This window comes from Balaenoptera borealis, assembly GCF_965194805.1.
Source record: "Balaenoptera borealis genome assembly, chromosome: 2".
NCBI lineage: Eukaryota > Metazoa > Chordata > Mammalia > Artiodactyla > Balaenopteridae > Balaenoptera > Balaenoptera borealis.
Window position 1 is genome coordinate 43,777,959 of NC_138867.1, and position 27,835 is coordinate 43,805,793.

At 42.9% G+C, this 27,835-nt stretch overlaps 1 protein-coding gene and 1 pseudogene across 5 annotated transcripts in view; both read left to right on the top strand.

Moving 5' to 3' along the window:
* SNX18 (sorting nexin 18) overlaps window positions 1-27,835 on the top strand; it is a 96,673-nt gene that overhangs the window by 57,003 nt on the left and 11,835 nt on the right. Inside the window, exons 2-3 of one of the 4 annotated variants that reach the window (XR_014241841.1) lie at window positions 5,862-6,020; window positions 25,226-27,726. Coding sequence is in view for 1 of the 4 variants with exons in the window: in XM_082382317.1 (XP_082238443.1) it covers window positions 19,646-19,662 (17 nt within the window). In the remaining 3 variants the exon portion in view is untranslated. Of the gene's footprint in view, window positions 1-5,861; window positions 6,021-19,645; window positions 19,764-25,225; window positions 27,727-27,835 lie in introns of those variants that run through there. The other 3 variants (XR_014241842.1, XR_014241843.1, XM_082382317.1) reach the window with 3 other exon arrangements.
* Window positions 16,535-18,259, top strand: LOC309624319 (elongation factor 1-alpha 1 pseudogene; annotated as a pseudogene). The gene has a single exon. The product of its transcript is annotated as an elongation factor 1-alpha 1 pseudogene (transcript).

The following is a 27,835-nucleotide window of genomic DNA, read 5'->3' on the forward strand; positions in this document are numbered from 1 at the left end:
CCAGAGATAAATCCACACACCTATGGTCAACTAATCATTGACAAAGGAGGCAAGGACATACAATGGAGAAAAGACAGTCTCTTCAATAAGTGGTGCTAAGAAAACTGGACAGCTACATGTAAAAGAATGAAATTAGAACACTCCCTAACACCATACACAAAAATAAACTCAAAATGGATTCGAGACCTAAATGTAAGACTGGACACTATAAAACTCTTAGAGGAAAACTTAGGAAGAACACTTTTTGATATAAATCACAGCAAGATTTTTTTTTGATCCACCTCCTAGAGTAATGGAAATAAAAACAAAAATAAACAAATGAGACCTAATGAAGCTTCAAAGCTTTTGCAAAGCAAAGGAAACTACAAACAAGACAAAAAGCAACCCTCAGAATGGGAGAAAATATTTGTAAATGAATCAATGGACAAAGGATCAATCTCCAAAATATATAAACAGCTCATGCAGCTCAATATTAAAAAAGCAAACAACCCAATCAAAAAATGGCCAGAAGACCTAAATAGACATTTCTCCAAAGAAGACATACAGATGGGTAAGAAGCACATGAAAAGCTGCTCAACATCACTAATTATTAGAAAAATGCAAATCAAAACTACAGTGAGGTATCACCTCACACCAGTTAGAATGGGCATCATCAGAAAATCTACAGACAACAAATGCTGGAGAGGGTGTGGAGAAAAGGGAACCCTCTTGCACTGTTGGTGGGAATGTAATTTGATACAGCCACTATGAAGAACAGTATGGAGGTTTCTTAAAAAACTAAAAATAGAATTACCATATGACCCAGCAATCCCACTACTGGGCATATACCCAGAGAAAACTATAATTCAAAAAGACACATGCACCCCAATGTTCATTGCAGCTCTATTTACAATAGCCAGGTCATGGAAGCAACCTAAATGCCCATTGACAGATGAATGGATAAAGAAGATGTGGTACATATATACAATGGAATATTACTCAGCCATAAAAAGGAAATTGAGTTATTTGTAGAGACGTGGATGGATCTAGAGACTGTCATACAGAGTGAAGTAAGTCAGAAAGAGAAAAACAAATATCGTATATTAATGCATATACATGGAACCTAGAAAAATGGTACAGATGAACCGGTCTGCAGGGCAGAAATAGAGACACAGATGTAGAGAACAAATGTATGGACACCAAGGGAGGAATGTGGCCGGGGCCGGGGTGGTGGTGTGATGAATTGGGAGATTGGGATTGACATATATACACTAATGTGTATAAAACAGATAACTAATAAGAACCTGCTGTATAAAAAATAAATAAAACAAAATTTTAAAAAAATAATAATAATGGGCCAGCTTTTTGAGCACTGAGGGCCTATGGGGGCTGGTTTGGGAAACAGAAATATCAACAGAAACAGCAAGAACAACAATAAAAAGCTGTCCCTAGCTTTTTCATAAGTAGGGGAATCGTTACAGATTATATGGCACTTAGGAAAAACGTTTCTCTTCTTTAGAACTGGGAGGTTTGTGTGTGTGTTCCAGTAGCTAACCACCAGAAGAATGAGGGTGCCCAGGTTTTCCTCACACGAGTGAGTTGTTTTGGAAGGTGACCAAACCCCAAGTACTAAGACCCATCCCAGGCTGTGCTGTGGAAATGCCTCAGTGTTACTCGAGACCACATTTCCTGGGCCAGACAGGCCAAGCTGGAGGGCTGGCACATTTCTTCGACTATGTACCTGAAGCCTTTGTAAGAAGGTAAAACAGTAATATGATGATCTACATTTCCTGACGAACTTCCTGCTTTCTACTTGGCAGGACTGCCTGGGGAATTGGCCACCCAGGATCAGGCAGCAGAAAGGCTCAAAGGTTGTGCATCCTTTTGTGCTGGGTGGGTGAGGTGGGGTGGGAGCCAGAGGCCTGGTCCCACCCTCTTGGTCTTCTGTCACACTGGCCTCTGTGATCTTAAATAAAAGGGACATGGGGACTTCCCTGGTGGTGCAGTGGTTAAGAATCCGCCTGCAAATGCAGGGGACATGGGTTCGAGTCCTGGTCCAGGAAGATCCCACATGCCGTGGAACAACTAAGCCCGTGTGCCTAGAGCCCGTGGTCTGCAACAAGAGGAGCCACCGTAATAAGAAGCCCGTGCACTGCAGCAAAGAGTAGCCCCCGCTCGCCACAACTAGAGAAGGCCCGTGCGCAGCAATGAAGACCCAACGCAGCCAAAAATAAATAAATAATTTTAAAAAAAAAGGGACATGGGACTTCCTCTGATTTAAATGACCACTGTGAGTGATTTGCTGAGCCCAGCTTGTGAGGGATTGGTAGGAGAGTGTCCCTAGAGTGAGGGACAAATTATTTAGTAAGGATGTGACTGTAGCAGGAGCATAAACAAAGGTCTCATGACCTAGGACTCTGGAAATGGCCAAGTTTTGTGTCAGGCTGTAAGTTCTTTTACACTGTAATGTCCTTCAGCCACTCCCAACCCCTTCACTAGTAACTATCTACATCTACAGTCTGGCTGTGGGGAAATAAGGGACAGAGCTGGTCACGGGGCGTAGATTGCCCATGTCACCCCTCTGTGAGGCCAGCAGCAAATCCAGGGAAAGCCAGGCTGGAAAGAGCCTATGATATAGAATCATAGTGCTGTGGCGCGTGAACAGACATATATGCATGTGGCGCAAATAGACTGGAGGAAGGGACCCTTGCTGGGGAAAAAGGAGGGGACTTTGTAAGGTAATGGCTAACTATTTTGACTGCACAGCACCTCTTCTAGTGGGGAAGCCTGTTCCCGGTGGTAGGGTTGAAGCCTCCCCCATCCAGACAAATGGTCCCCTTGGGTATCCACATGCTAGTGGAACAGCCAACCTACTCATCCAGTCAACCTCTACTCTCACAGTGAATTTTTAAAATCTGAGAACCCACTGCCTTACCCTGTCATCAAGTTTTGGTCTAGGCTATCGTAGTCCATCCAATATTTTTAATAAATTTAAGTCTCAAAAAAAAAAGAAGGGAATTATTGGTTCTTATGTTAAAATTGGCATGTAAACAAGTGGTTAGGGAAGCAGTTAATAGTAATAACAAGACTGGTCAAACCAAAGATACAATCTATTACTGTCTTGCCCTAAAAAGGAGACTAGCTCTTATGAGAACAAAGGGCTGTTCTCCAAAATGTTTTTACCTCTGTAGACGAAGACTGTTGATAACTTCTAAAAGACAAAAAACAAAACTAAAACAATAAAACTCTTACTGTGCTGTCTCTACACGGCGCCTACTACATGCACCTGCACGCCGTGTGCCTTCTTTGTTGGTGCTGCCAGTGTTCCAACCTGTTTTATTGTGCCCTTCCTTACTCCCAGAGTCTCCCGCTCTCTTTCAGTCCAGTTAGCGATGAATATTAGTGGATAACATCACCGCTTATTGAGAGAGAAGGAATACAGCTCCGTACTTTCCATTCATGTCAGAGCCAGAGGCTGCAAGTTTATCCCCTATACTCATTCTCTGGCTCTTGTGCACACTAATAAACCCCCCATTGTTATCTGGCACATAGCCACCTAGGGGACAGTTTGCATGTCCCTGCTTCCCTTGCAGTTAGGCAGGGCCATGTGACTTCGTTCTGGCCAATGCATTGGGAACGAATGTGATGAGTCCATCTGCCAGGATGTGCCCTTAAAGGGAAGGAGGATGTCCTCCTTTGCCCCTTCCCCTTTCATGGTAGAGGGCCCCTTGGACTATGTGTAAGAAGGCAATCTGCTAGGGATGCAAAATCCAGGGAACCTGGGTTTCTGACACCAGCACCCAGTGTCCTACACTTCCCCTTGTTTCGCAGCACACTGTCTCAGGGATTTCTTCACAGTATTCCTCGGCCAGAAAGAAAGGCTTAAAACTTCTATTTATTAAGTAGTTGTATCCAAATAATTCAATATGTACTTAGGTCCTAACAACATAGACACCACCTGAAAAACCAATACAAATAAAGATACTCTTATTTCATTCTTAAATCACTACCATCACTTACTAGTGAGATGTGCGCATCTGTGGGGCACCACACAACTTCTCAAACCTTGGATTCAGATTGGGCAGCGGTACCATCTTTTACTTGTATTTTATCAGAACAACCGATTACCACAATCTGGGTGGCTTAAAACAACAGAGATTTATTCTCTTATAGTCCTGGAGGCCAGACGTTGGAAATAAGGAAAAAGTAGGGTTACGCTCCCTCCAGAGGCTTCTAGGGGAGATTCCATTCCTTGTCTCTTCCAGTGTCTGGTGGTTGCCTGGATCTGCGGTTGTATCACTCCGATCTCTGCCTCCATGGTCACATTTCCTCCTCCTCTTCTCTGTGCCTGTCTCTCCTCTGTGTGTCTTTTAGAAGGACACCTCTCATTGGACTTGGGACCAACTCCTGGTTGAAATTCAGTGACAAAGACTGGAACTGTTGGTCAACTTTATTCCTGTCTCATATTTGTTGGCAGCAGGTGGTACTAAAATCATGGAGAGTTTAACAGCAAATCTCGTGAGGCAGTTTGAAGAAAGAGCAAAGAGAACTGGCCCATGTAGCAGGCAGCATGGGACCGCCAGGCTGGCCTCACTTGCATGAGGGGCTGGCACGGTCATCTCAGGCTTGCGGGCGCAGGTAGCAGGGCCCGGGGGAGGAGCCCATCCCCGGTGCAGGGCTTTGTCCTTGGTCCAAAGAGGGGCTTTTCTCAGCAGTATGCATTCCACCCAGCTTTGGTCAGGAGTCAAGAACTGTGCAAAGCAAGCACTGTCTCTGGATGCAGGGAGAAGAGATAAGACACAAGCAGACAGCCTCCAGAAAACTGAAGGCGAGGAGGGGTGAGAGAGAACCTGTGACTCGTCAGCGATTCAGAAGAAAGCAGTTAACGGCCATGTTCTTTTTTTTTTTTTTTCCTCTTAACTGAATGTTGTCAGCTTCAGTTTTGATTTCAGAAAGCAAGATAGATCCTCGGACTTCTCTCAAAGTGTTTTTGCTCCTCTGCACCTACCTCCCACCCCAACCAGGACGCATGTCAGAGCGATTAAGTTGAGAAGGTGACACTCCCCAGTGCGATGCTTCTATCTGTGGGCGCCCTCTTCCCCTCCTCCTTCCCAAAGCTTTTGGCTGCTAGACTGGCCTTGTGGTTGGAGTAGGTGGCAACCACTAGCTGGAAAGATCTCTGACCTCCACCTCTGACCTCTGTCCCTTCTCTTTCCTGGGTCATGCCAATAGCACTGCTATTGGAGAAGGCCATTCCAGAATCTTGGTCTTCCCCTTTTAAAATGCAAATGCCTGTGAAAAAGAGGATACAATCATTTACCCAGTTTAAGACTTCTCTTAGGATGTAGCCCTACTTTAAAAAGAAACTGTGTAGCAACATGAATGAGTTTATTAGAGGCATCTCTGCCTGAGGGCCAGTGCTCTCTCTTTCCTCCACTATCTCTACCAAAAAGACTCTTCAGGAATTAAGGGAGCATTCCTGATGGAGATAAAGGGTCCTGGGACAGGCTGAAAGCAAGCAAGCAAACAAACAAACAAAGGCCTTCACTTTGGAACTTTGTTCAGGGCTGGCCTGTTTGGCTAATTTGGTTGTTGTTTGCCCTCCTTAGGACAACAAGCAGGAAAGAGCTCTTCCCCCAACAGTGAGAGACAGTGGAGGCTGGATGATTAATACGTGAAGTCAAGTTCACATTCACTGCTCACTCTGCCCCATGGCAGTGGAGGCCGGCTGTAGGAGAGTGTTCCAGCTTAGGGGCCAGATGTCCTGGGTTCTAAGACCTTCTGCAGCCATCAACTGCCTGTTCTATGGTCACAGTCTACTTTCTATGTCTCACTTTTATCTGCAGTTGGGGCAGATAACACCTACTCTGTCCTCTGTACAGATTTTTATGGGACTGCAGCCATCACAGTGAGGAGCTTCTGATAGGAATGGCTGTGCCGCTTCCGCTCCCATTCCTGCAGTGGTGACCTGAGCAGTGCGTACTTGGGCGTGAGTGAATAGCTGGAACCGGTGACTGGAAACAGCCCTAGATCAGACTCAGGTGAGTAGGTCAAAAAGGGGTGAACTATGGAAACGTCCTATTATCCATCCATCATCTCTGTATCTATGTGTGTGTGTATGTATGTATGTACACATGTATGTATGTATTGGGTTAGCCAAAAATTTCGTTTGGGTTTTTCCGCTCTTACAATGCTATGGAAAAGCCGGAACGAACTTTTTGGCCAACCCAATATGGATGTCTCTCTCAATGCATTCATTTGACACATATGAACCGGGTACCCAGGGTGCCCCAGGCACTCTGAAGCCCTTTGTATCTCTCCTCTGGGCCTGAGTACTTGCTAGGCTCTAGCCAGTGAGAGAGCCTGAGGACAGTCTTTGTTTTAGCCCTTCCTTTGGGACATCCTGGCAGGCATTTCTGTCCTTATAATTAGACCAGAACCTACATGTGGCCTGGGGGCAGGGAGCAGCCTGGCCTGACAGGGGAGTTCTGACCACCCTTCTGTCCTGTTCCTATTAGATAGCCTTTGCTCCGGGACACTTAGTAACCAGTAACTGGCAGCAGCACCAGAAAGGGGAGGGGGTGTTTAGGACTGACAGGGGAGGAGAGATGGCAGATGAAGTTCACCTGGGACCAACCTCCCACCTGGTTTCCACCTCTGCCTTCTGCTCCTCTTGACCTTGACCTTCTCACTCTGCTCACTTCCTTCCCACTCGTCTGTCAGCTGAGACGTGGTCCACTTCCCTCTTCCCTCATCTGCCTGCTCCAGCAGGAGGTAATAAAGATGACACATGATTGGGAAAAAATGCACACTATTTTTTATTTTTTTGGCTGCGCCACTGGCTTGCAGGATCTCAGTTCCCCAACCAGGGATCGAACCTGGGCCCTGGCAGTGAAAGCCCCCAAGCCCTAACCACTGGGCCACCAGGGAATTCCCTGCAAACTATTTTTTTTTTAAAACATCTTTATTGGAGTATAATTGCTTTACAATGGTGTGTTAGTTTCTGCTGTATAACAAAGTGAATCAGCTATATGTATACATATATTCCCAAATCTCCTCCCTCTTGCGTCTCCCTCCCATCCTCCCTATCCTACCCCTCTAGGTGGTCACAAAGCACCGAGCTGATCTCCCTGTGCTATGTGGCTGCTTCCCACTAGCTATCTATTTTACATTTGGTAGTGTATATATGTCCATGCCACTCTCTCACTTTGTCCCAGCTTACCCTTCCCCATCCCTGTGTCCTCAAGTCCACTCTCTATGCCTGCGTCTTTATTGCTGTCCTGCCCTTAGGTTCTTCAGAACCTTTTTTTTTTTTTTTTAGATTCCATATATATGTGTTGGCATACGGTATTTGTTTTCTCTTTCTGACTTACTTCACTCTGTATGACAGACTCTAAGTCCATCCACATCACTACAAAAAACTCAATTTCGTTTCTTTTTATGGCTGAGTAATATACCATTGTATATATGTGCCACATCTTCTTTATCCTTAAACTATTTTTTTAAAGAAAAAAGAGCACATTGGAAACTAGGGATTTGGAGACAGATTTTGGGTGTGGCTTTAACGCATGGCTGGAGTTTTATAAAACTCCCTATTCTCTAAATGTTAGCCAAGTTTCTGAATCCAGCATTTCCTTTGGATAGACAATAATATTACTCACCCTCCTCACACCCAAGACTTAGTGCTCCTCAAGTGAGCAAAGCCCCCCAAGAATCACGGCCCCACTAGAATGGCCTTCACCTGAGGCAGAGCCCAGGCAGTGATAAAGCCTTAAGAAATTGTTTAATGTGGGGAGATGCAGAAATGGAGGGGTTGATTGAGGATCTATAATCGAAGGTTGACCTGAGGCTGCCTGTCTGGGAATCACGCAGGCAGCAGACTATGGAGGCAGGAGCTGGGTGAAGGCCAGTGGCTCCGATACAGGGGGCAGGAGAGAGCGGGGAGGGTTGGTGGAGCCACTGGGAAAATAGCTGTAGTCTGGCAGGCTTTTGGAGCCTACTGCTATTGGCATTCTAGGAGGTTTCTCTTATCCTCCTTTGTTTCGAAAACTGCTGGCTGAAACAAAGAGTGTTCCTAATGGTAAAGGAGGCTGACAGGATTTGGGGAGAAAATCCATGGAAATGGTTCCAGGTACCAGGGGCATTTTTACTTGGGTTTTGCCATCCCCATTTAGTGACCCATTATTATACATAAAGTGCAATATGCAGTGTGTGTGTAATTTATTATATATAATACAGAGTGGTAAAATATATTATTTACCTGTATATGGCATATATAATCAGAATTACCAGGCTCAGAACTACTTGAAAGTCATTAAAATTTTTATTCCAAAGAACGTTACTTGAAATTTTAGGAAGTCTTGGGATATCAGAACTTGTATTTTGCACGCCTCAATTCTCAGAGGCAGATGATGTAATTTAATGGATTTTTCAGTTGATCCTGCTTCCTTTAGCCCTGGCTCTGGCAAGTGCTAGAATCCAGAAATCAAAGGGAAAAGGATGAGAGAAAAAGTGAGGCAGAGGTGCCTAGGAGGCACTAGCATGTGGGCCTCAGTGGGCCTTTTCCTTTGCTCCCTAAAAAGTCAGGGAAAAGCCTTCCATTCTTCCTAATCCATAATCATCAGCCTGAATCTAGAGAACTCAACTGAGAAAACCAAACTGTAAGCAAATAATGGGGATTTATTGATACTTCAGCTCTACAAGTATTTATTGGGTGTCTTTCATGTGTTAAGTGCTGAGGTTACACAGATGATGAGACCTAGCCCTGCCCTCAGGTAGTTTGCGATTGATTTAAGAGGAATAGAGTATAAAGGAGAAAGAACACTAACCATTGCTGAGGACCTACTTCATTCATTCACTTCACAAAAACTTCTGAGTGTCCGTTGTGTGCCAGAATTGTTTTAGGTGCTGGGGATGCAGGGGGGGAAAAGACAGATGTGGTCCCTGCTTTCATGAAGGTTTCATTCCAGTGGAGCAGACAAACAAATGCATTTTAAATATGCCAGGCTGACAGTATGGTGGTTTCTCAAAAAGTTAAACATAAAATTACCATGTGATCCAGCGATTTCACTTCTAGGTATAAACCCCCAAAGAATTAAAAGCAGAGATTTAAACAGATATATATGCACCCATCTTCATAGCAGCATTATTCACAATAGGCAAAAGGTGGAAACAACACAGTGTCTTTTGATGCATGAATGGATAAATGTGGTATACACATACAATGGAATATTATTCAGTCTTAAAAAGGAATGAAGTTCTGACACATGCTACAACGTGGATGAACCTTAAAAACATTATGCTAAGTGAAATAAGCCAAACACAAAAGAACAAATATTGTATGATCCCACTTTATATGAGGTGACCTAGAGTAGGCAAATTTGTAGAGACAGAGTGCGTAATAGAGGTTACCAGGGGCAGGGGAGAGGGGTAATGGGGAGTTCCTGTTTAATGAGTACAGCAATTCTGTTTGGGAAGATGAAAAAATCTTGGAAATGGATAGTGGTGATCCCTGTGCAACACTGTGAATGTGCCTAATGCCACTGAATTGTATACTTAAAAATAGTTGAGGGCTTCCCTGGGGGTGCAGTGGTTAAGAATCCGCCTGCTAATGCAGGGGACATGGGTTAGAGCCCTGGTCTGGGAAGATACCACATACTGTGGAGCAACTAAGCCCATGTGCCACAACTCTGAGCCCATGTGCCACAACTACTGAAGCCCGTATGCCTAGAGCCTGTGCTCTGCAGCAAGAGAAGCCACCGCCATGAGAAGCCCGCGCACCGCAACAAAGAGTAGCCCCTGCTCGTCACAACTAGAGAAAGCCCGAGTGCAGCAATGAAGTCCCTACGCAGCCAAAAATAAAATAAATAAAATTTTTTTTAAATGGTTGAAATGGTAAATTTTATATTATGTATATTTTACCACAATAAATAAACTAACAAACAAAGAAACAAAAAAATGCCATACTGATAACTTAAAGAGGGCAAGAAGGTGACTGGATATTGACTTTAGATTGGGTGGCCAGAGATGGCCTTTCTGAGGAGGTGCCATCTAAGCTAAGATTTGAACATCAAGAATAAGAAGCAAACAATGGGCAATCAGAAGGAAAAGCATACTTGGAAGATGGAAACAACCATCATGTTTCTAAACTATTAGGCATGTACAAACGTTCCTTCTGAGAGTTACTTGTGTACCTAAGTGGGAGGACAACAACGAAAATAGAGGTAGGTTTAAGAATACGGAGAAGGAGGAAATACATTCTGACTCAGAAATTTTGAGATGGATTTATGGAGGTAGCGTTTTACTTGGGACTTAAGCCATAGATAGAGATTCATGGGGAGAAAGGCTGAGGAAAGTGTTCTGGATGGGAGGAGAAGTATGAGCAAAGACTCAAAGTTGGAGTTTAGACAATTTTTTAAAAAAATTTCATTTGAAGGTCTTAGAAAAATGTAGCTGAGCTTTTCACAGCGAACCAATGATGTATGTATGTATGAGTCATATAGCAATCATCATCCAAGAAGTCAATTTTGTGTGTGTGTGTGTGATTTTGGTTTGTCACACGGCTTGCGAGATCTTAGTTCCCAGGCCCTCAGCAGTGAGAGCGCTGAGCCGTAACCACTAGACACCTTGGTGTTTATTTATTTATTTTTAATAAATTTATTTATTTATTTTTGGCTGCATTGGGTCTTTGTTGCTGCGCGTGAGCTTTCTTTAGTTGCGGCAAGTGGGGGCTGCCCTTTGTGTGGTGCGCGGGCTTCTCATTGCGATGACTTCTCTTGTTGCAGAGCACAGGCTCTAGACGTGCGGGCTGCAGTAGTCGTGGCACACTGGCTCAGTAGTTGTGGCTCGCGGGCTTTGTTGCTCCGCGGCATGTGGGATCTTCCCAGACCAGGGCTCAAACCCGTGTCCCCTGCATTGGCAGGCGGATTCTTTACCACTCCACCACCAGGGAAGTCCGTAGTCACTATTTTTCATTTTAGTCATTCTGATAGTTGTGTGGTGATATCACACAACCTCTATGATGGTATTAATTTTCAAAAAAGACAGAAAGAGCCACAAATCTGTTCTGTCTGTCCCAAGCTGCAAAAGAATCAAGCTCAAGACGCTTGACTGTGGATTGTTACAACGCTGGGGGTGAAGCAGCGTCTCTGGAGCAGTCCATCACGAAATGTGGATTCTAAGCTTTGATTATCAGAGACAGTTATCACCAGGAGCCACTATGAGCAAGGAGTCTGCTGGTACTTATTCTTTAGTCATTACTTAATATTGTGATTATTACTATTATTGTCAGTAATGAGACATTTCTAATAAGGACAGTCCAGGTTACTGTCTTGGTGGAAGAGCAATTGATGGGAGGATTCTTTTCTAATTTCTCCTCTTGGAAGCTGGGATTTTAAACTTGGGCCTTATTGGCAAATGCCCTGGGGTTTATGTTTGTCATAAATACCAGAAAACAAAACAATGTCCTCTTAATTTCAAGGGTGCAGGGAGTGGTGAAGCACATTTCTGTTTTTCCCAGAGCCCTGTGCCATGGTCCCTCTTCCTTCTCCTATCTCTGAACACTGGCTGTGACAAAGGCTGTCTTTGTTACAGTTTTCACCAGGGCAAGCACTGCCTCTGGGGAAGGTGATGGAAGCAATCTGTCATCATTTTGCTCAGTCAGTGACATTCCACACACCAGCGTTACTCGGGCCCCAGTCACTGGTTTCCCTACCCGAGGGCTCCTAATTCAGGCCTAGAGTCAGAGAATCTTGCTCTTCCCCTCATCATCTCACCCCACAACAAAACTTCCATTAAGGGAGGAACATTCCTGGCCTTGACAACTAACTAGTTAATGGGGAAAGGTGCCTGTAATGTGGCAACGGTTATAATGACTAGAGCTTGGGATGGGGGTTGACCAGATGCCTTCAAGGGCAGGTGGGTAACTGTGTGATGCAGGGCTGTACCAGAATTGGGAGGGCTCAGGAGAGCCAATGGCAAATTGAGGAGCAGCAAAAGCCCCAAGAATTTAAATTTGATTCAAAATACTGGTGGTTGCAGCTTGCTGCCCTGGATTAAAGTGTTAATCTCTTTAAGGAAAGCAGAAAAGTGGCTCTTTAAAAGCCTGCTCAGAATCAGATCAGTAAGAGAAAAGGACATAGCCCTGTTTCAATAATCCAAGTTTGTCTTTTTGAAGGGAGAGGCTGTAAGCAATGATGAGACTGTGGGTGGGGGAAATTTCTGGCCTTCTTTTGAAAGTCCTGTTAGGGCTAATGAGGTGTCCTTAGAAAAAGAGATGCTCCTCCTGCAGGAAAAATTGTCAAGGGCATTGAGGTTAAACCTTGTTAAGATAGTGGAAGGCAGCCCTGACAGCTCACTGGCCATCATGATTCTCAAAGCTTAGAGCTGTCATATATATGAATAGACACAAAAACAGGAAGGAAAAAGAGCTTGAGAGCTGGTATTTGTGATCTTCTTGTTGCATCTGGGACTAGAAATAGAAAATATTTCTTGTTGTTTTCTCTGGAAGCAACAAGAGAGCCTCACCCTGATAAGACCAATAGACAGATAAGAGAGGTTTATGGAATTTAGTAGGGTCAGGAGCCTTAGGACTAAACTTCTAGGTTTTAAATGGTTTAGAGTAAGATTTATGGCACAAGGTCAGTGAATGTTAATCTCCAGTTATAGTGAGATAAAATACTACTTGTATAATATAGATCTTATTCCTTCTAAGAATTCATAAACAAGGAAAAATAATGATAAAGATTTAAAAGACATAGACACTAAAAATAAAATTAGTTGAGCATCTCCCCTCTATCAGCCTCTGTCTTGATCTTCATAACAATCCTTAGAAGTTGGTATAATTACCCCCATTTTACAGATGAGGACACTGAGGGTCAGAGAGATAAAGAAACTTGTTCAAGTCACCCTTTCAACCAACCACTAAATGACTCTAGGGACCCTGGTGTTTCTACTTGGATTTTTATGGAAAAAACCAGTATGGATGGAGTAGATATTCAGGGCTCTGGGACTTCTGTTAGAAAGGCTTGGGAAGAAGCCTGACCCATGTTGGATCTATGCTGGTCTCAACCAACCAGGTTGATTCTATGTTCTGAACCAAAGGTGGAGTAGGTAAGGGAACTTCCCCTGCAGTCCAGTGGTTAAGACTCTGCCTTCCAATGCAGGGGTGTGGGTTCTATCCCTGGTCGGGGAACTAAGATCCCACATGCCGTGCGGTGCAGCCAAAAATTTAAAAAAACAACAAAAAAACAAAACAAAGTTGGAGTAGATAAGAGATTGCTGTCTCACTTCTGGCTGCCCACTAGGTAAAGAGCAAACCCTGGAGCAGGATCTAGAAGGTTCTTTGTTGTCTAGTTCCTGGCTACAGTTCTAGCCCATCTTCCCCATCAGGTGCCCAATGTGAGGTGTGTAAGTTCTCAAGACTCTGTGCTAGGCCTGCGCTGTTTCCCTTTGCTGGGTGTACCCTGAATCTGCCTGATTGATACATTCCTACCCATTTAAACAAACTCAGCTTCAGCCATCTCTGCTGTGAGGATATTCTGTCCTTACCCCCTCACTTCCCATCTGCCAGATAGAATTAGTCACTCTCTTGTTTGTGTCCTCAGAGCTCCGTTACATACTTCTCCCAGAGGCATTGTTGCTTTGTACCACAATGTGTGTGTGAGTCTGATGCAGTCTTAAGAGATCTGTTATTAAATACTTCTGAATATACAGTGCTGTCTTATGTGTGTGCCACCTAGTTTAGATTCTAACCAAATGTTTCTGGACTCTAATCAAGAATGTATAATCCAGAGGCAAAGAACTTCTGTTATTCACATCTTCATCAATATGGGTACTTTGCCAATTAGCATAGTTTGTGTCAGAATTTTTTTTTTATTGGTGAAATTTGTGGCATTTGATTAACATGATGAAAGTTAGAAATGGGATCTCCTTGATGAATATAAAGATATTCAAGATAAGTGCATAAGTTAAAATAGTTCAGAAACCTTCCACTCTTGCATGAATAGGATATACACATTCAGCTAGAATTATAACCTGTACCCTTAGAATGATGCCTGAGGTAAGACTTTACTTGGGTTTGGGTCCAGCCATGAACTTTGGAGGATTCTAGTTGCCTCATGCTGGCTATACTGGTGACAGGATCCTGCCTCTGGAATACTGGCAATTGTTTTGAGAGAACCTTGCATGCGAGGTTGTATAAACTTCTTATTAATAAGTGTCTGTAGGTGCAGCAGAATTTTGCCGGTGGCTTGCTTTGATCATAATCAGGTAACAGTTGTAGAGGAGAGTAGCTGACCCTTGATTTAACAATTCCTGGATGGCTCCCATTTTAGCACCAGTAATCCTGCTCAGGTCAGTTTGCAAGACCCACTCACTGGAGTGTGAATTTCTCAAGGGCAGAAACTAACCTAATTTATGAAAGTATCTGTGAAATGTTTGAAAGTGAAAGGCATCTGGGAGATGGAGTTTAGATGTCAAAATATGAGCATTTCAGGGAAAAATGGCAGAGCGTAGCAGAACTGAGAAAATGCAGGACCCATGATTGCCATGCTTAAAGGGCAGGTCTCTCCCCAGTGCCTGGTTCTGAATTGCACACCCAGTGACTGAGGACCCAAGCAGCCTCCATAGGACACACCTTACAAACTGACTACGAAGATCCATAAAGATCAGATTCTTTGAACTAAGGAAATGACTGGGGACTCTTGAAGCAGGGCTCCCTGCTCAGAATCACCTGGGGCGCTTGTTGCAAATGCAAATTCCTCATCACTTTCCAGACCTCCTGAATTGGCACCTGTTCCTGTGGGTCCCAGGTGTCTCAAGTTTTCTAGAGGTTCTTATATATTTAATAGCAATGAACTTAATTCAGGGGGAATAAAGAAGCACTACTACATTACAGAGTCACAGTGATTGTAGAAATGCATCTCGATTCAGAAACATTAAAATGTGGGTGAAATGTGCATCATGGAATAAAAGCAAAACAGTATCACATTTTCCTAGATAACATATTTGTATTTGAACCAGGCCCTCACTGCCTAAATGAAGATGAGGTAAACGTGAGGCTTCTTTATCTGTCCTGGAGCAAGCCAACGGGAGATACTTGGGGGCTGGGAAGTCTCTCCAGGGCCCCTCCAATCACATTAAGCTGGCTGTATCTTTGAGTAGCAGACTCCCTTTGCCCTGCACCCCATGTCCTTAGACAAGAAGGAGCTCTCTTCATTTCGAGATTTAAATATTGAGGCATAGAATGAGAGTAAACAACCCTGCCAAAGTCCCCTTCTAAGAAAGTCAGTGGTCAGGCAAAACACACGAGCAGTGTTCTGACTCTTGATGAAGCCACAAGGCCTCTCCTTCCTGTAGGCTCTAGCATAAAGCCTTTCAACAGGTGAATTCCTGACCTAAAGGTTTCCTTTCCTTTCCTTTAAAATTCATAAAGCACAACAGACAGACAGAACAGAGCACTGAGTGCAAATAAATCTCTCCACCAGCAGTTCTGACAGCTCCTGTTTAGTTCCTCAGGGAAATCACAAGGGAAAATATCACAAGGGAAAATACAGTATTCTTCAGAAAATATTTCTTTAAAAAGCAGGGGAGGAATGGTGTACTTCCCCTTCACAAGCAAGACTTTTTGAAATTTCCAGTATTTTACTTCTCCGGTCAGTCAGTGGCATCTGTTGAGGATGTCCTGTGTGTAGAGGACCAAAATAGATTGTGGGGAGGGTGAGGTGGAGGTGCCCAAGAAATAGAAAATAGCATTTCAGCCTCAAGAAACAGAAGTTCTAGCTTAGGAGACAAAAATACCCCACAAACAAGATGATTATATCTCTGAGTGAATTCTGGAAAGCATTTGTTCGTATCTCTGTGTATTAATCTGCCAATAGCCGTGCCCCACAGTTGGGTAAAGTCAGCCATGGAGGAAATGCTGGAGGTGAGGTCTAAATCAGGGGGAGGGGAGGATCACGGTGGGAACAGCATTCCAGGTGAAGTATTACAGATTCAGGTGAAGGTACACGGTGGGACGAGTGAGCAGGTCAAAGGGCAGCAGGCAGCAGCAGAATCCCAGGTGGCGTGGATCACGCTCTCAGCGATCACTTAGACCTGGTGCCTTCCCATCCTTTGCCACTCACAAGTTGGGTCATATTGAAGGGATCACCTTCCTAAGTTTGTCTCCTTGGTCATAAAAATGGGATGATTAGATGTGCCTCATAGGGTTGGTTGCTTTGAGAAGGAAAATAATGTGCAATGCCTCGTAGATAGTAGACATTAAACAAATGGGCAATTTGCCATTGAAGTACAGAATGATTAAATGTGGAGCTGGTGAAATGAGAGAAGGAGTTCAGGTCACTGGCAAAAGGAAAGGGAACCCCAGGAATCCCAAATTTTTAAACTTTGTAGTGCTTCCCCAGGAGATTAAATCCTCACCACTGTAGAGAAGCCTTTTTTACTTTTCAGATATTAAACTCTGAAAAAACAAAAATAAAAGCATGACACATTGCTGACCATGTCACAGATGGAAAACCTGAGCAGTCAAAATTATTGACAGCTTTTTCGCAACGGGTTTGCCGCCAAGACACAGGTGTCGTGAAAACCACCACTAAACCTAAGCAAAAATGGGAAAGGAGAAGACCCACATCAACATCGTTGTCATTGGACACGTAGATTCGGGGAAGTCCACCACTACTGGCCATCTGATCTACAAATGTGGTGGGATCACCAAGAGAACCATTGAAAAGTTCGAGAAGGAGGCTGCCGAGATGGGGAAGGGCTCCTTCAAGTATGCCTGGGTCTTGGACAAACTGACAGCTGAACGCGAGCGTGGTATCACCACTGATCTCTCCCTATGGAAATTCGAGACCAGCAAGTACTATGTGACCATCATTGATGCCCCAGGACACAGAGACTTCATCAAAAACATGATTACAGGCACATGCCAGGCTGACTGTGCTGTCCTGATTGTTGCTGCTGTTGTTGGTGAATTTGAAGCAGGTATTTCCAAGAATGGGCAGACCTATGAGCATGCCCTTCTGGCCTACACTCTGGGTGTGAAACAACTAATTGTTGGAGTTAACAAAATGGATTCCACCGAGCCACCCTACAGCCAGAAGAGATACGAGGATATTGTAAAGGAAGTCAGCGCCTACATTAAGAAAATTGGCTACAACCTCGACACAGTAGCATTTGTGCCAATTTCTGGCTGGAATGGTGACAACATGCTGGAGCCAAGTGCTAACATGCCGTGGTTCAAGGGATGGAAAGTCACCCGTAAAGATGGCAGTGCCAGTGGAACCACACTGCTTGAAGCTCTGGATTGCATCCTGCCACCAACTCGCCCAACTGACAAGCCCTTGCGTTTGGCCCTACAGGACGTCTACAAAATTGGTGGTATTGGCACTGTCCCTGTGGGTCGAGTGGAGACTGGTGTTCTCAAACCTGGCATGGTGGTCACCTTTGCTCCAGTCAACATGACAACTGAAGTGAAGTCTGTTGGAATGCACCATGAAGCTTTGAGTGAAGCCCTTCCTGGGTACAATGTGGGCTTCAATGTGAAGAACATGTCTGTCAAAGATGTTCGTCGTGGCAATGTGGCTGGTGACAGCAAAAATGACCCACCGATGGAAGCAGCCGGCTTCACAGCTCAGGTGATTATCTTGAACCATCCAGGCCAAATCAGTGCCGGCTCTGCACCTGTGCTGGATTGTCACACAGCTCACATTGCCTGCAAGTTTGCTGAGCTGAAGGAGAAGATTGATCGTCGTTCTGGGAAAAAGCTGGAAGATGACCCCAAATTCTTGAAATCTGGTGATGCTGCCATCGTTGATATGGTTCCTGGCAAACCCATGTGTGTTGAGAGCTTCTCTGACTATCCTCCTCTGGGCCGCTTTGCTGTTCGTGACATGAGACAGACGGTTGCTGTGGGTGTCATCAAAGCAGTGGACAAGACAGCAGCTGGAGCTGGCAAGGTCACCAACTCTGCTCAGAAAGCTCAGAAGGCTAAATGAATATTATCCCCAATACCTGCCACCCCAGTCTTAATCAGTGGTGGAAGAACGGTCTCAGAACTGTTTGTCTCAATTGGCCATTTAAGTTTAATAGCAAAAGACTGGTTAATGATAACAATGCATCGTAAAACCTTCAGAAGGAAAGGAGAATGTGTTGTGGACCATTTGTTTTGTGTGTGGCAGTTTTAAGTTATTAGTTTTTAAAATCAGTACTTTTTATTTGTTACAACTTGACCAAAAATCTGTCACAGAATTTGAGACCCATTAAAAAAGTTTAATGAGAAGCCTGTGTTTTCTTTTGGTCAACACTGTAACTTCCTATAGTACTTACTACTTAGGTAAGAGTTACCCATAATCTGTTTCTGGTATTAAGTCTGCTGAAACAAAAGAATTTTATATTTCTGGGTTGAAGCTTCAGGTTTCTTACCCTTATGTAAGGAGAATTCACCTGTTTAAGTACATCATAGAAAAGCGTTGGTACAACACTTCACAGGTTAGGACAGATAAGCAAAGTAACCGTTATGTAAGCTAGTTTGTAAGAAGGTCAAATTCTATAATATGAAAGCTCATGTTGCATGTAAAATTTTGTATGGTTACGTAAGTATTGAGTAAATGAGTTACGTCAAATTTTAGTTTCCCAGTTATGGGAAAGTGCATTCACATTTACAATATTCAAGTAGTTAACCTAAAATGTGAAGCCTAAATAGTATTGAACACTCCCCTGCTAGAGTTATTGTATCCAGATTCTAGGAAAAATAAAAGATGCTGGAAGCTAAAAAAGAAAAAAAAAAATTATGGACAAAGAGGGGTTCCAATTAATGAGCTGACCTCAATACTGTGGCCACAGATTCTAAGATATAAGTATAATTAGAAAACAAAGGTGAAAAAGACACCCCAAAGCAATTTAAATGCCTACATTATTATTTAAGCAAGTGACTTCTGATGACAGATGGCACATTTAAAAAATTTTCTCATCTGACATGAACTTTATGTGTTAGGGCCCAGCCCAGTGTACTGTGGACACTATCTGTGATCCTTTTCTGGGTGGAGGGGAAAAGAAGGTTTTGTCCTTCAGTTTTTCCACCTCTGTTTTATAGAGAGCTCTATCAGTCTGAGAAGCAGATGTCACACTCAAATTAGGATGATTTGGAAAGGGTTTATTTGCAGAAGTGTGGTCATAGAAGAAGCAGAAGAGATAGTACAGTGTCCCAGCGTTGCTACCAGCAGAGCTGTTTCCATCCTAAGCCTGTGGCTTTGAGGGGAGGAGAGAGTCATGTAGGAGCAAACTGCCTTGAGAGAAGATGTAACATTTGGTTGAGGGGCACAGTCAGCCTAAGGTGACCTTGCAGGAAAAGAGTTAGGGGAATAAATATTGAAGGGTAGCAGAATATGCCTCTTTGGCATAAGGATTATTTTGAGCTGATTATTTTGAGAAACAGCAGGCACAGAAGAAGTAGAAGTTACCCTTTTGTAAGGAACATTTGCATTTATAAAGGAGCTCTCCCTCTCTGTATTAGGAAGAGAAGGATGACTGAATCACAAGAGAACCTTATGGATGGAGAAGGTATCTGCTTAAATCTGTATAACAAACTATTTCCTGTTGACCTTGCTTTTCCAGATAACTTCCCAGAACTGGCATCCTCCCACATCTTTCTTTCTTTTGTCTTTAGATGAAGAGGGAATTTAAGCTGGAGTTCTAAGCCATCTTGGAGAGTTACTCCTTTTTCACTGGGTATCTCCCACATATACATGATGTATACAAGTCAATAAACTTCTGTTTGTTTCTTCTGTTGTTAATCTGTCTTTTATTACAGGGGTCTCAGCCAAGAACTCAGAAGGATAGAGAAAGTTAAAGCTTTAACATATGAGCTTTGTGGTGGGGTGGGGGGCATAATTCAATCCATAACAGTTGGCAATATGCTTTATACAACTTTTAAAAAAAATATATTTATTTATTTGGCTGCGCTGGGTCTTAGTCATGGCAAGCCAGATCTTCGTTGCCACGTGGGGGATCTTTTTAGTTGGGGCAAGTGGGATCTCAGTTATGGCATGCAGGATCTAGTTCCCTGACAAGGGATCGGACCAGGGATTGAACCTGGGCCCCCTGCACTGGGAGCTTGGAGTCTTAACCACTGGACCACCAGGGAAGTCCCCTATACCAACTTGAAACGGCTTCTGTGAGCATGCAGGTAATTGGAATAGCTCACAGAATATCCAGAACCTCTCATTTTGATTTGATTCCTCATCACATTATTCATCCAAACCCCTTTTTCTGGCATTGGATGTCCATCTCTGCCCCTCTGACCACAGGCCTTGAGACATGGAGACTCTGACCTGGGTCATTGATTTCCAGGTATCAGATCCAGTGAACTTTTTTTTTTTTTTAAAGTAAACTCATTCCATACCAGTGAATTTCATTCTAATCTAGAGATTCATTCAGTCCTGTGAGTAACTTTCTATTCTTACAAGTAGTACATGTCAACAAGTTCCCTTTTTACTGAATTTAATTTGAGTTGGGTTTCTGCCATTTGTGTCCCCAAATTCTGACTGGTCCTGACTAGTGTTATAGGGCATTTATTTGTGAGAATTTTGTTCTAGTTACTTAGGAGCAGGAGAAAATTAGAAACCTCCCTTTTTTTTTTTTTGGTCACGCCATGCAGCTTGCAGGATCTTAGTTCCCCGACCAGGGATTGAACCTGGTCCCCAGCAGTGAAAGTGCTGAGTCCCAACCACTGGACTGTCAGGGAAGTCCCAGAAATGTCACTCTTCATCAAGATCTGAGGCTAGTTTTATGAAACAGCAGCCCGCCTATCTCTATCCCCAGCAGATGTGTCCACCCCTTGAAGGGATCGACAGAGCCAGGGAGGGACACAGGGCCCTTGTTTAGTGACCACTGCAGCTAGTCATGATGCTTCTCAACACTGACCTTTAGAAAAATACAACATCACCGTTGAACAGTACAACATCACTGTTCACATTCGGCATTCACAGGATCTCTCAAGTATCAGAGAAGGATTAATCCTAGATCCCCCCGGCTTGCTTGTTTCCCCACTCTCTCTGTTCTTCATGGGATGGGTGGGTTGCAGCCAGGAGGCTCTGGAGACAACAGTGGCTTCTTCTAATAAAATGCCTTGAATGTGTTACCTCAGAGGCTGCAGACAGCTACTGTGCTAAATTATTCACACTGACTTTTATTGGGTACTTTCCTCCCATTTCAATTACTGGGGATTTTTATAGAAAACTGGCTGTGGGAATTTGACCACTCCAACTGCCTGGTAATAATCTGGTCTGAATAGTAAACTCGGCAGGTATTGATTCTGGGACAAGCCAGAACATTCTCAAAAGAATTCGTGAGGAGCTGCCCTCCACTGCAGAGAGAGCTAGGAATGTTTATACAAAATGAGGCTATTTATTTGTGAGAATTTTGTGCTGTTTACATACCAGCAGGAAAAATTAGAAATGTCACTCTTCATCAAGAATTGAGGTCGGTTTTCTAAAATAGCAACAAGCCTTTTCATAAATGCTTTGACCTTGTGGGACTATGAGAATGCTTTTAAACATCTGTATTATAATATAAAGAAATTTCGATGTCCACACACAAGCCATACATATAACGGCTGAAAGCTTGGCTGGGTGCCTACTCTATGCCATGTACTGTGCTCTGTTTATGTTCATTAGCTCATATAATCCTGATAATAATACAATGGGATAATGGCTGTGTTATCCCCATTCTGCAAATTAGGAAACTGAGGCTCTGGGAGATTACGTGACAAGGTGAATTTACATAGCTTCCAAGTGGTGGTTTGATTTCAGAGCCTGGTTCTTCATGACAAGCTAAAATACTTTAAAGTTAGGCCATGTTTGTAGCAGAGAAAAATAAGTGTTAAATTCTTTAATTAGAATCTTATATTTGTATTTGTATGGAAATATGTATGGAAATATGTTAATATAAATGTTTCAGACATTGAAAAAAAAAATTCTTTAATTAGTTTGCTTATACTCCATAGTCAATGCTAATTGTTTCTTGAGTTTTCTGTCATTAAGATCAATACAAGAAATATAAGAAAATGGTTTTGGATCCCCCCCAAGCACACTGTGTTATATTTCACATGTGGGCTCAGTCTTACTTAACTCATATCTACAGTGCTTACCACCTGGTGTGAGAACTTGGGGTGTCTAAGCTTGTATCTTAGGTTTGCAGACAAGTCTGGATGGCCAGTGGGGTGGCAAGACTCACCCTTTAGGGCAGAGAGAGTCCTCTACACAAACTTGGCTCAAGGATGAGAAGCCAGCTTCAGGAGAAAGCTCAATTACAACTTTTGGGATTTGCTCATTTTCCAGATCCCCCAGAACATGTGCCAGAGTCCTAGGGAGATGAAGTAGTACAACTAAAAGAATCAGGGGCCTTTTTGCTCGTCTCTGTAGGAGCTTGAAAGCAGAAGGCACTGCTGTACTTCAGTGAGGGGACCGCTGGCGCATATGACATAGAGGCCAGCATGTCTCTGGAACCGGGCAGGTGGGATCTGTCCTATCTGACACTGAGGCAGCAGTCTTCAAAGCAGGAGAGAAGGAACCAGCAGGTTACATGCTGCAACTACAAGAACTTGCAGGGATAACCAACAAGGACCTATAGCTCAGGGAACTATACTCAATATTTTGAAATAACCTATAAGGGAAACGACTCTGAAAAGGAATATATTTATCTCTATCTATTTATCATCTATCTATCTATCCACCTACCTATCTATCTATTATCTCTCTATTTATCTATCTACCTGAATCACTGTGCTGTACACCTGAAACTAACATGATATTTTAAATCAACTATACATCAATAAAAATAAATAAATAAATAATTTTAAAAAGAAAAAAAAAAAGAACTTGCAGGAGGCAATGGTGCTTTCTATACATAACCAAATCATCTCCAGTCCTACATTCACTTAATACACCCAGGAACTTCCTCAGCTACTTGGGAGAATTCAGAGGGAGCTAGACTCCCCAAAAATGTGTGAGTAGGTTGGAGCTAGAGAAGTACTGTCCTCCTGCCATTACTGAGATTATGATGGTCTTGGGAAATGAAGATCAGTGCAAATTAAGAAAATACACTTAAAAAAAAAGTTTTTGAGTTTTTTTTTTTTTTGAGAAAGACAAATAAGACTCTCTCTTACCTGGGCCTTGGATGGAAAGCTTGGCACTTCAAAGGTCTCATCTGATACACCTTTCTTCTCCACGATTTTTAGCGTCTGGAACTTTCACTAAAGTTATGTCATAGGAACAGAACAGAAATTTTTTTTTTAACCTCATCTATGAGTAAGCAGATCTTTAAAAGTATGCTCAGTTCATGGGACTTCCCTGGTGGTGCAGTGGTTAAGAATCCGCCTGCCAATGCAGGAGACACGGGTTCGATCCCTGGTCCGGGAAGATCCCACATGCTGCAGAGCAACTAAGCCCGTGCGCCACAACTACTGAGACTGTGCTCTAGAGCCCACGAGCCACAACTACTGAGCTCTCATGCCTAGACCCCGTGCTCCACAACAAGAGAAGCCACTGCAATGAGAAGCCCGCGCACTGCAAAGAAGAGTAGCCCCCGCTTGCAGCAACTAGAGAAAGCCAGCATGAAGTAAGGAAGACCCAACACAACCAAAAAAAAAAAAAAAAAAAAAGTGTGCTCAGTTCATTATAAAGAAATGTGGTTAGTAAAAATCTCAATGTTAATGGAAGGATTACAGACATCTAGTAGCCCATTGAGCAGCTATTAATCTGAAAACACACATTGACTAAATCCATCAATGTTATGCTCAGCATTTTACTAGATCAAACTATCTAAAAATAAATTAATCATGCAATATAGTGTCAATCAAATACCACACTCTGTAGAAGCTACATAAAATAATATACTTCGAATGGTCCTAATAGTACTCGACATTGAGTTCTCCCAGTATTCAAGTCACTTCCTAAACTCTCTCCACTATGTGACTTTTCATTGTGGGCAATTTAGAGAGTCTTGGGCTCCAGTGGGTTATCATTAGCCAGTCATTGTCTCCTTAGTACTTTACTTAACTTTCACTCTTACTGTGATCAAATGCTGGACAGGGGGTTTATTTTTTCCAATGTATTTACCATGAGCCAAGCATGGTAAACTAGGACATAGAAGTGAGAAAAGAAGAATTCTGTTCTACATATCGTGTTTGCTGGAGAACCTGAAGCAATTCAGAGCCTTACAAGTAACTTATTTTAGTGCTTCCAGGACATTTTGGAAGAAAAATTTCAATCAAGACCTCAATGCCACTATTTCAAAATTGAACTACAAATGTATGATACTGTGGCAAACGATTCATCGATATGTCAGCTTCTTCTTAAGCTGTTCAATTTCCTGTTTAATGGGAACAAAAACTGTCTTTGTCAACAGGGGGACTTCAGGGCTTATGTAATAATGGAAACTAAAAATCCAGAGCAGACAGGTCTAAAACAATAGAAAAATTCCACTTAAACTTTTTCTCCAGCAGTTTCCATCTCCAGGGTTAATAGAGGAAAAAATAGCTGTCAACACTGGGCTCCCCCTACTGCCCCCAGGACATGTGGCTTTGCAAAGTCTCTTGTAAGCCAGGTCAGGACAAATTGATTCCTGATAGTCATGTGGAAGCCTACCAGTTTTCCCTCTAAGGCTAGGGTGTTAGAAGAGTGCTTTCTTTTCCTATTTTGAAGCTTATATGTTCAATCAACACAGTCTACGTTGGATGTTATAATGAATATGTATTTTTGAGCACCAGAATTTCTTTGGAGCTATGTCTCACCCAATCTCAGGCCATGGTGTTTGGTGAAAAGGTCTCCATCGTGTATTCCTAGGGGTGTGTATGTGTGTATTAGTTATCTATTGCTATGTAACAAATAACCCAATTTAATGGCTTAGAACAAAAAACACTATCTCATAGCTTCTAAGGGTCAGGAATTTGAGTGTAGCTTTTTCTGTCTCTCTTTGCCTCAAGATCTCTCTCAAGACAGTAAGATGTTAGTCAGTGTTAAAAACAGCTTAAGGCTCAACTGGGGGGGAGATCTGCTTCTAAGCTCACCCACATGGTTGCTGGCAGGTGTTGAGTCCTTGATGACTCTTACAGCCATCAATTTCTTGCCACTTCAGCCTCTTCATAGTGCAGTTCACGATATGCCAGGGTGAGTGAGACAGAAGTCAGTCTTTTTGTAACAATCTTGGAAGTGACATCTTATCACTTTTGCTGAATTCTATTCATTAGAAGTGAGTCCAGCATACACTCAAGAAGGGGCGAATACATGACGTCAGGAAAACCAGGAGACAGGAACCAATGGAGGTCGTATTAGAGGCTGTGTACCACAGTGTGTGCTTACAAGCCTGGGAAATCATGTGGAGTGTTCTATTTCTTTGGCCACAATGATAGGCTCATCGATGGATACCTGATCTAAGTCAGGCCAATGAGACTTAACCCTGGAATTTTGGCCAGAACACTTGGGAAAGAGACCTTCTCTCTTCACTGGCGTTGTTTCTAAGAGATAAGCCTGGACCTTCAGTGGTTGTCTCTGTCACCATCTTGGGAAAGCATCTTGAAAATAAAGCCAACACGGAGAAAAATAAAACTAAAAGATGAAAGTGAAATATTCTTGATGTCATTGTTTGAATACCTTGATCCAGATGTATTTAAAGACAATTCTATCCCTGGATTTTCTGTTACATGACCCAATGAAAAGCTTCTCTTTTTTTCTTAAGCCACATTGAATTCGGTTTCTGTCACTTGCTACTAAGACTATTGATAGACAGATATATTATGAAAAGACACTATAATTGTCTTTAGAAATTTCTACCTGGTAAAAAAGAATCAGCAAGATCTTAGAGTTGGGCAGTGTTGATAGATCAAATCATTTCTTATATTTGTAGTAAACTATTTGCTCAGTACCTTAAATTTATGGACCAATAAGAGAGTTTTAACTCACTTGTTCTAAGTCCTTGTCATCACAACAGCAAGTAGAGTAGTTCTCTGTTGCTCTTCAGATGCCCATCTGGCTCCTTGTGTCTGACTGAACTTGGGTTTGAGAGGTAGGGCTACTCTGAATGTGTTTCTCAACCAGGGGTGATTTGGCAATTCTAGAGACATTTTTGGTTGTCACAACTAAAGGGGCAGATGTGCTACTGTCATCTAATGGGTAGAGGTCAGGGATGCTGCTAAACTTTCTACAATGTACAGGACTGCTACCTCCCCCCAACCCCAACAAAGAATTATCTAACCTAAAATCTCTGTAGTGCTGAGGTTGAGAAATCCTGCTCTAAACCATCTGTGGGTGACTTAGCAAATTACACTGAAAGATGGCGTTAGTTTGTTCCTGGTTAAATAATAATACGAGAGGGTTCAAGTTTGAAAAGATGTCAGAATGTATTGACTTGGAGGAGAGTCTGTCTTCATCCTGCCTCCCATGGTGGACCCTAAAGCTTGGAAAGTAATACAACAGAGAATGGGTTCTTAATGTTTTTTTCAAAACTGTTTAAAAATGGAGTCCTTAGGCATATATTTGCATGCTCTGTTCTGTTCTAACAGAAAGATTTCCATTTCAGAATGGTCTGAGATGCTGAGTAAGGAAAGAAAATTATTTAGGATTTCTGGTAGGATCTGGTTCCACATCATGCTTACAGACACAAATCTACATCGAGATCCTGAATTTAAAGATTAAGGGCTTTTTCTTCTAGCTGGAAAATGGGGCAATTAGTGTTTTAATCTATGACATTAGGATTTGAAGGGAAAAACCAGGAATAAAAACATAACCCTACTCTTTGTACTAATAAGAAATTTAGTTTTTGTATGATCAGATGATATTTAGCTTCTCTGCTTCCATCCCTTCCCAGGGATGTGTTTTAAGCCCCGTATAGGACTGCCATAAATAGAGACATGTTCTTTCATTTCTTTATTCATTAATTCAGTAAATGCCTGCATATTCCCCAAAGTGCCTAGCACACAGTGAGTATTCAATACCCCTTACACCGTACTTTGTTATAAGAGATTCTGCAATTGCCAATAATATGTTCTCTTGCTCCCTCTTGCAGGCTGGGGACTGTAGGAGGGTTAAAGACAGTTATCCAAGGTTCCAGGGCTGCCTTGCACGGTGGTGGCCAGTTGTATCAAGCATCAGGGTACACATGAGGGGACCAATGGGGCTAGAATCCAGCTCAAGCACTCCGTCCCAAGCTGTGTGCTTGACCCAGAGCTATGTTCACCAAAGACACTGACAATTAGCCAAGCCATGCTCCCTGTGGAGCTACATTCCTATAGCAGGGAAGCCCCTGACTTCAACAGAGGTTAGCAGACATGATGAGGTCTCCTACCTAAGCTGCCTTAAGGCTGTCTGATAGAAAATTTTCAACCTGCATGTAGATGTCCCTGAGCTCCTGGAGCCCAGGCCTTATTGCAGGTTTCCATTATCTATACCTACAGCCTGGGTTCACAGGCAGTATAATTTTCATCTCAGCAGGGTCCTATTAAATCCTACTACCCAACCATAAAAATATAGCAGGTGCTTATTAGGCCTTGACATGTACTGAAATACAAATCACGTGGACACTTTGCTAAGAGCATGCACCTATGTCTTCCACTTGAAGTTCATGTTGCCTTTGGTTTTACTGCAGGTTAATCATTTGGAAAACAGAGCTGAGATGTTGTGTTCCCCTCTTGCAGTTAATTATTACTTAAGATCCCGGCAAGGTGAGTGAAAGGAAACTACCCTGAATCAAAAGGTGAGCTCTGAGAAGTCATCCTTAATGTCTCAGTTCTAGGAAAGGTACCTGAGGACATTATTGAGCCAACTATATTATGATTTTCCCCTCCTGGGATTTCCTTCTTAGT